At 40.5% G+C, this 9316-nt stretch overlaps 1 protein-coding gene across 1 annotated transcript; it reads right to left on the bottom strand.

Moving 5' to 3' along the window:
- Nucleotides 1–348: 348 nt before the first annotated feature.
- On the bottom strand, nt 349–2163 carry LOC115367040 (DNA damage-inducible transcript 4-like protein). The gene is made up of 2 exons (XM_030062740.1): nt 1899–2163; nt 349–1189 (listed from the first exon to the last, which is right to left on the bottom strand). Exons 1-2 carry the CDS (start codon nt 2074–2076, stop codon nt 747–749), a joined length of 621 nt encoding a protein of 206 aa, XP_029918600.1. The 5' UTR covers nt 2077–2163; the 3' UTR covers nt 349–746.
- Between the last annotated feature and the right edge of the window lie 7153 nt (nt 2164–9316).

Raw genomic sequence — 9316 nt, 5'->3', positions numbered from 1 at the left:
TTAAGTATTCATTCATCCAGTGGCCAAAGGATCAGTTGTCATCTGAGGGTTTTTTGTAAATTAATACATAAATTGCATATCAGTGGCTTAGTGACTGTCGTTCTTGAACATGGAACAAACTTGTAATACATTCCCTTGACTGTAAATTAGGCAATGTAAATTATTTGAGTAGGTTTTTAAAATGTGCAAAAAAAAAAAAAAAAAAAAAAAGCTAGCGATTACAGCTCCCCAGAATGGCCTGTTTTAATGGTTCACCTGTGAACACCTGTGGACTGTGATCTGGAAAGTGGCAATACTGCTACAGTAGACTTAAGTTGAATGTACAACTGCATTCACAAGACAAGAGAGTAATGTGCAAATGTTTTTTTATTTTATATTCTATAAATAATAATAATAAAAAAGTACAGTGCACCAGACATGAGTGAGACCAGCTCACCTGGAAAGAAGTCTTCCTGGTTTACATTATTAACTTTCAACAACCTACTTCTGTACAAACAGCTGGGCATGTTGGTTACAGTGTGTAGAAAAAGAATCAGTTTGACTTCATGCCACATGTTTCTCATTCATACAAGAAATAAGCCATTCATCGCCATTGAACTAAACTAAAAAAAAATTGGTCAAACATTCCAGTCTGTTTCAGTGCATTCCAACTTTTGTGTCATTTAACTTAAGGAAAACCAGGGCTTCGGGTGGAACATTGAGAGTCTCTTAACTTCCCTGTGGAAAATTAGACTTTAAATCCAGCCCTAGTGGAAGTCGTGAATGACGGGGCTGGCGGACGAGTAGAGCTTCCTCTTCACCAGCCGGTACTCCGGTCTCAGCTTCAACACCTTGTCGGTGCCGAAGATGTGCTTGAATGGCGGCCAGCCGTCGTCGTCCGCCTTGAAGACGACGGAGAGCTCGAAGGTCGGGGTGACGCTGGGGTCAGGAGAGACGCTGCCCAGAGACTTCAGCCCGTCTTTACCCTCCAGGTACACCTTGATGGAGGCGCCCCGGAGCCCGCACGGCTCGTCGGCCGAGGAGCGCACCACGTCCCGGCCGACTCTGGCGGACATCTGGCGGGGCAGCAGCAGCACCTGGCAGCGGAGAAGGGAGGCCTTGGCCTCGGAGAGACAGCGCTCTATCAGCCGGGTCAGGTCCTGCTGGAGGAGCCTCTCTTCATACTCCAAGCCAGAGTCCAAGTCGGCACCTGTTGACACAAACCAGCAACCTTTAGGGACATTGCATCAGGTGTGTAGCCGTACCTGTTTAAAAACCAGAGGATAAACCTACATACAAAGTCATGTTTTCATGAAGAGACAATTGCTGATTCGTGTTCATATTGTGTTTGCCTTATAATGAGCTCCTCTTTCACATAGTGCTAACGCTACGTCACTCCATGTAACAAATGCCTATTTAGGTTATTTGACCCTCGACCTATATCAGCCAGGCATTATACTATTCAGTCTAGCATGTTTTGCAATAAGACACTGAAATCCGATAGTCATAAAAATATTCTGGCTCCGCAGCTTTGACAGAGGAAGAGGGCAGAGCTGATCTAAGCCTGGGCTCAGTTACATCAGACACTTTGTTGCTCTCAGAAGATACTTTGTACAAAAACAGCCTGTCCGCCGAAAAATATATAGAGTTCCAGCACCGACATGATTATAGTGATGGCTCTCTGTTAGGGCATTCAGATTAAATAGCAATATTGACTAATACGGTTACAGGTGTGTAATTAGGCGTAAGTTTCAAGAGTTTCAAGGGCATCGCAGCCAATCAGATAAGTGGAATAGAGGAAAGGGCTTCACTAAAATCACTGAAGTTAATGTTAAAAAACAAAACAAGAAAAAAAAAACAAACAAACAAACAAACAAAAAAAAAAAAACAGCGTTATCCAGACTTTTCAAGTCACTTACTCGGCAAGCTCTTGTCCATCTCATCGCAGCTGTCGACGCTCCCCCGCCGGGCACAGCTTCTCTTCTGTGCCGGCGCCGTGAGCTGGGAGAAGTACTTTCCTATCATGTCAGCGACACTTTCGTCCTCCGAGGAGACGGGCAGTCCGTGTCCGAAAAGCAGAGCCGTGGTATAGACCATCCTGATTCTTTGTTGAGTCCCTCCAGTCGCTCTCCTACGCGTTTTGTCTGTATCTTCTCCATGTAGAAAGCCGGGTGAGTGCTCGCTGTGCCGTGCGGGGTTGCTTTATAGGGGCGGGCGGGTTGCATCAGCTGAGCTGGCTCACGTGTGGGCGGGGCTCTCTCACGCAACATGTCCGGGCATTGCAGTCGGTGAGGAGAGAGGAGAGGGGGAAAACCTGAACCCCGTCACGTAGGACCGACTGTCCTGAACATCCTCTGACAGGGGAGCAATAAACTTTCTTTAAAATCATATTTATTTGTAAATGGTTTTATGCCTTATGCAACGTACAGAAGCATCTGAATTAGCTGAATTCATTGTATGAGCAAACTTTCTGGGCCAGCAAAACTTATCTAATATTACTACTATCACTACTCATCATCATCATCATCATCATCATCATCATCATCATCATCATAAAGTGCAGAATAACCTGTGAGGACAGTAACAATAAGAGAGGTGAAATATTTTGTTTATTATTGCTATTACTACTAGGTTGGCATTTATGTGCTGCTGTGAATAATAATACCACCACCACTAATGCTGCACTTTGTTGTGTATGTTCCTCTTATCTATGACGTGTGGTTTGCAAGAAGGCATCAAATACATTGGAAAACAGTGAAGGATGTAAGAGGATACAAACAGCAGACAGATAACAAGATAAGATAAACTTGTGTAGAAATGCAATGGCCACTGTGACAAACGTGATATGATTCAGCAGGGCAAAATAATGTAGAATATGAGAACACAAATAGAGGAGTCTGTGAAATAAGCAGTGACGAACTAAAATGGTTAAATCGAGTGAGTAAGGGTTATTTACGTTTAAGGCCAAAGGACTGCTTATTTAAAAATGAAGAAAGTTCCTGAAATTGAACACAATGCAGAAAATAATAACCAAGGTTTAAAAAAAGGAGGCAAAGTTGATATTAGTATATTTAATAAGTGATTTAAAACACAAGACTGAATTAGACCTTGATACAAAAAATGCAACCAGTCTTGAGTGTAGAAGGGGGCAGTTAGAATGCTGTAAGTATTTGTCTTATTTATTGCTTAATTATATATTTGACAGCAGCTTTTTCCTCTGCAGGGGCTTATGGGCTTTCTAAACAATGGACTCTGACAATCAGGGCATGGATCCAGGAATTTCTGTTCATTACTGTTCAAAGTGTTGAACTAATGGACTCTTGCAGGTTATTCACTTCTTACAGTCTTTTATAATGAGTACGGTGCTTTTTATTTGATAAATTAGAGCGTATAATCATTTATAGGTTCTTTTCATAGATGGGCAGGGCAGGTCTGAGAGATTATGTTGACCATGGGCTTCAGGGCTGGTTTAATGATGGTTTAAAACAAACCTCCAGCCTCTACAAATGTATTGCTGATGTGAAAGAAAGTCATTATGGAATAGTACTGAAACAGTTGGAAAGTCTCCAGAGGTGGCAAGGGTAGTTTTAACCCCTAATGTGCTAGGCCCCATTTTAAAGAAAGCAAAGAGAAAATAGAAAATGTACTTTAAAAAAAAAAGAACAGAAAATGAAAAAGAAAAAAAAAAACTGGAACCAATCCGTGTTTAATATACATATGCAGTCATTAGCTATGTCAAATCTTACAAAATAGTACAGATGCTTTTTAAGTATTGATCAGTGATCATCCAGTGATATTTTTTACCTTTGACAAGACACATTTTGTGATGAAATGTCTCTTAAGTCTTTAAGTCTCACTTTCACGTGAAATGATTCTTACACATCTATTAATCCTCAGCCCAGATGTTATTAAGAGGAAGTTTCCAGCACGTGTCATTCCTGGTTGGACTTTGAAAACACTGGCACTTTCATATCACTTTAAAGTGAATGTCACTTTCTGCTTGGACTGTATGAGTCCCAGTTACTTATTACTTTCCAGCGTGTTCTGGAACATGCCATCCTACTTCAGGTCATTTGTGTGTGTGTGTGTGTGTGTGTGTGTGTGTGTGTGTGTGTGTGCTCGTAAAGTCTAGACAAGGTGTTGTGAGTTCTGCCTTACTCACAGGTGAGTCACATGGTCTGATCCACCACACATGATCACACACACTCACACACACCTGGTGTGATGTTCTTTTCTCCTCATTCATTCATTAAAAAATATTCAACTCCCACCCTCCCTCTACTCTGCCTCTCCTGCTCTCCTTCTCCGTCTTTTCCTTCACGCTCTTGTTTCTTCCACCTCTGCCTCTTCAAGACTCTGTCCCACTCTCTCCCTCTTTCCCTTTAAACTTCCTCCATCTCACACACACACACACACACACACACACAACACACACAATGAAGTGTTGAGTCATATTGAATCCACAATTAGATAACAGACTATTGTTTAGCAGCGTTCTCAGTTACTATGGGTTCCCCAAATTTCACATCAAGGCTGTCCAAGTAGACACAAGAGATGTCACGTTTGAGAAGCTTAGCCTGCTTACTCTCATCATTTGTGACTAATAAAGGCTTATCTTATCTGAAACATTTTGCTTTTAGATTTGGCTTATTACATAAATACGTAACTGCCTGTACTTCAGATGGTGGGATGGCAGCTGGGAGGGCGATGATAAAATAAAGAACCATTCTTATATAATCTTTTATTGTACTGTTATGGTAAGTGAAACAATAGTGAATTAAACCATTTCCCTTTTTGCTGGGAACCCCTTCCAGGATCCCGAGCATCCCTGAGGCCCACTGCAGGAACCATGCTTGTGTATATGCATGTGCACACACACTCATACTCATATTTATGCTATAGGAAATGAGACTACTTGCCCTTTAGTCACTTTAATCCTCCTTATAGAGGCCCCTGTGCTGCTTACATGTCAGGCCAGGCACTGAAGAGGAAGGTTGTTATTTCACAGGTTAATTTCTCACTCCTGAGTCACCGTGTTGGGAAATCTCCCAGCTGTGACCTCACCGCCGCCAGCCAGTCCTCTTCAGACTAAATGCTGTCGTCACAAAATGCAGCAACCAGAGGAGGAAGTGTCTTTCTGAGGAAGTACAGGGAATTTACAGCGTATGGTGACAGCATTTTTACTATCTAACCACTACCCTGCCACTTTGTGTGTGTGTGTGTGTGTGTGTGTGTGTGTGTGTGTACTTCTGTCTTCAAATTGTGCATGTAGAGCTTACATGTAATATTGCCAAGAGGCCCCGTTCTTTGACCTTTCAGATGTATCATGTTCATTAAAATGCTTCAGAATGACATAGTGATGTTATTCATTATGTATCGCTTATGTATCGCTGTTATTGTTATTGCCATCATTGTTATAGCACAAATTAATGCTTAACTGTTATTAAAAATGTGTTTTATTTTCTGTACACTGACAGTTGTCAAGCAAAATGCAAATTAATATAGTGTGGGAATTACAAGACTAGCAACAAAAGGCACATACGAGTGATTCAGGCCATCAGACATGCAGAGGACCCTGGAGCTTCATGTGGCAGGAAGCGTCTCACAAAGCGTGTGCGACATCACGAGTGCCTCAAAGAGCTTGCTCAATGATGTGCAAGCAAGGTCATCATACAGTAGTTTTGCAGTTTTTATTAGGGTTTAATTTCAGTTTAGTTTTAATTAGTTTTTTAAGTGGGTTTGCTAGTATAGTTTTTTTTTTTTTTGGATAATAGTTCAGTTTTAAAATTTGTTTTAGTCTTTTTTTGTAATACATGTGTAATATTGTAATATTTTTTGTAATTTTTTAAAAATGTAATATTTGCCAGGGCAAGATGCCAAAAGATCAGAAAATGTATTGTGTAATAAAAACTCAACACCACATCACACCAACAGAAAACTATAAAAGACGTTTGTCAGTCAGTGGGTTTTGTGTCTTTAACCAGAAAAATTCAACTGGACAGCAACAGCAACAATAGTAAATGTAGATATGGGCACAAAAATGTCAACAACACAAGCTGCAGACTCAACTGCAAAATGTGTGTAATTCTGCTTCTGACGTGAGATGTGCTGGGTAAAAATGAATGATCAAATCATATTCACCCAAAACACTCGGCTTATGTATGAAATGAATTGACAAAGATGAAAACTAAAGACATTTTCTCTATAATTTTAGTTTATTTTAGTTAGTTTTGTGAACTCATAATATAGTTTCAGTCATCAGTTTTTGGACAGCCCCATTTTTATCTTCATTTCAATTAAAAACATGCTTTTCAGACCTAGTTTTCATTATTTTGTTTTTGTTAGTTTTTGTTAACAACAATATATTTGTATGCAAGAAAAAACAAGATGCAGCCACTTGAGAGATGAGAGAAATAATCCAAAATCATTCCAGAAAACATCCACAAAGTTACTGAAGTCATGTCACGGGACAGAAAATATCTGGCGCTTCTCTGCAGAAATGATTATCTCTGATGATCTGATGCAAAGCACGTTTTTTCTCTTTTAAATGGCTCAGAAAGGCACCCGTACCTTTAAACAAACTTTATCTTCTATCAATCATGGTAGCCTCGGGTTATTTTGTGTAAAGTTTCATGAAGTTGTTGCATAATAACTCACTGTAGGCTGTCAGGTTAAACTGCAAAACAGCTTCAGCCATATTCAAAGAACACTCACCCCATTCTGCAAGTTTTCAACTAGACCCTCTTCATGATGTTACAGCGGACTATAGTGTAGTGTGTAGCAAGGACAGGGCCTATAGTTTATGGGATAGTGTGGGATAGTGTGCAATACTGATCAGTGTTTGATGCATTGTCAGCATTTTAAATGAGACATAAAATGCACATATTGAGTGACACATTGAGGCATCTCATTTCTAACAAATCAAAAGTCTGGCTGATTTTAGAGTCATTTTTGCCAACCAAACACAACGTGACTGTTACCAGTAGGATCCCAGAGATCTCCTGATCCCTGTATAGAATGTATCTGAACTCCTTCATGCACATTGTATTGTTATGTGGTTGTTAATAACTATTGGCTGCTCTGTCAACCGTCCCATAAGCTGGAACATATCTATTAGCTCATTCGACCAAATGAATGCAGATTATTGATATTCAGCATCCCACATCTGTTTGCTGAAGCAGCGGGCATCCTGTCCTTCCTGTCTGAACTGTGATCATGTGGGAGAGACTGTTGCTGTTGGTCCTGTGTCAGCAGCCTGGGAGCTGGTGTACAGTGGAGAACAGGCCAGACTAGTCTCCCACAGTCACCTGCCACTGTCACATGTTTCAAATCTTCAATAGCATGAGGGTTGTTGTTATCTGAAATCATTCTTTAACCCCAGAAACCTAAAAAAGCACACACACACTCACAATAGCCTGGTGAAATAGCTGCATTGGGATGGTAGCTCACACACATGAAGACCTCACAGGGAGTGTGTCGGGGGTGATGTGCCTAGCTGTTGCAAGAAGGGACAGCATGCTTTGTTCAGGTCCTCTGCCCAGGTTTTATTTATGTAGAGGCTATGAAGTTGTAGCCTGACACAGAGAGCACACATATACCCCTGGTTAGGAAACTATTAAATTTCCACAGGTTGGAGACTAAACTGGATACTGTATCTGTGCATGACGACTTCATACACAATAAAACTGAGACTAGGACAAAGTTCTAGTGTTACATTTGCATTTTGGCCCAGCTTTGTTCTATATCTGCACATGAGCTGTATATCAAATTCTACCTGCTTGAGATGTTTTTCTGCCTGCCTGCATGTCTGATGCAAGCTCACAGAGCAGTTTCTAAGACAGCGCTGTGGGTCATGAGGTGTGTGCATGTGACAGGCACACAGGCAGGGTGGAGACTTTGTGTCAGGTGGCTCGTTTTGTTTATACAGCCGTATTAGAGTCTCTCTCTCATTTCACCTTTCTTTCCCAGGTTGCACTTTGCCTTTCATTCTGACTCTCTCTCTCTTTCTCTCTCTCTTTTTTCCTTCTCTTTCTCCTCAGTCTCCAACCCTCTCTCACTCACAATGAACCATACCTGTGTTTCTACAACAACAATATAGCTCAAACTGAGGTTTATTTAAGTATGCATTTAATTACTTTTGCACATTTTGTGCAAGCATAATGTAATTTGTAAAAGGAAATGCATTGTGGAAGCCATTTCCTAAATAATTGCTGTTTGATTAGAAAAGTGAACTTTGAGACCCAGTAGAGTTAATGAACACAGTGCTGCGAAATCAGGCTCATGAGACTGTTCAGTGAATCAGCAGGTAACGAGAGCAGGACTGCATCATGGAACCTTGGCTCAGACTACTGCATTATAAATGGATAAACATTAAGGCTTGAAGAGCAGGATGTTGGCAGAGGCCCTATTCACCTGAGTATCACCTGATCTTTACTGTATTTTCACTCTCAGGCTGCCAGCGGTCATCAGGAGCTTTGGTGCTCAATCACTTTAACAGCTGCAGTCAATCGCTAAAAGTGACGTTAACACTGTATTTATTGGTCTGGTGGAGCTGCTCAGTGGCCAGCAGTGGAAGACACACTGGCAGCTTCCAGGTATCAGGGGCTGATATAAGTTTCACCTTTTAAAATATATTTTTAGATAATACAATATATCTGTATTTTGATGGAATTAATGTATTCCCACCATGATTTGACTTTTTTTTATTTAAAACATGTTGCAAGATGGATTGTGATGTAGTTTTGCTTATTTCTGCATACATGTTGCTGATTCAATCCGGATTCATTCTTTTTCATCATCTTCTTCTTCATCTTCTTCTTCTTCTTCTTCTTCTTCTTCTTAGTAGTAGTAGTAGTAGTAGTAGTCATAGCATTAGTAGTAGTAGTTTTGCTGTTGCAATAACCACATTTCATAATGGTGGTTATTATTTTTACTGTGTCATGTGATTTCTGATCTTAAAAGAGAAGTTTTGGTGAGAAGTGTGGATGATGATGATGATGATGATGATGATGCACCTCCTTTATGGATGTGTTGAATCCGTCACTCTTCCTGTCAGGTAGCTAGGCTTCCTGGCAGACTGACAGGCACTGATGTATCAGCGCTGTTCATCTATTTATAGAGAAGCTGAAACGAAACATTTCAGGAAATGTTTCGATTTATTACATAAAAGCTGAACTGAAACTAGGCACAAACAACCACTATTCCAAATGATATTTAAAAAACTGGATAGCCTTGTAGGGGATTGCCCTCGTAAATCTCTTAGTCATGTTACAATTCACACATTTGAGAAAAAAATATCAGATTTTTATTGGACAATGAACCAAGTGTTGTTTATAAT

Source organism: Myripristis murdjan, chromosome 10 (assembly GCF_902150065.1).
Source record: "Myripristis murdjan chromosome 10, fMyrMur1.1, whole genome shotgun sequence".
In the NCBI taxonomy this organism is placed as follows: domain Eukaryota; kingdom Metazoa; phylum Chordata; class Actinopteri; order Holocentriformes; family Holocentridae; genus Myripristis; species Myripristis murdjan.
Note: the sequence above shows the minus strand (reverse complement) of the source record. Positions and strands in the feature narration are given on the sequence as shown.

Excerpts from the sequence above, each read along its gene's own strand:
- LOC115367040 (XM_030062740.1), bottom strand. The coding sequence starts at position 2,076 with ATGGTCTATACCACGGCTCTGCTTTTCGGACACGGACTGCCCGTCTCC. Across the intron at positions 1,190-1,898 it reads GATGGACAAGAGCTTGCCGA|GTGCCGACTTGGACTCTGGC; the intron begins GTAAGTGACTTG and ends TTGTGTCAACAG.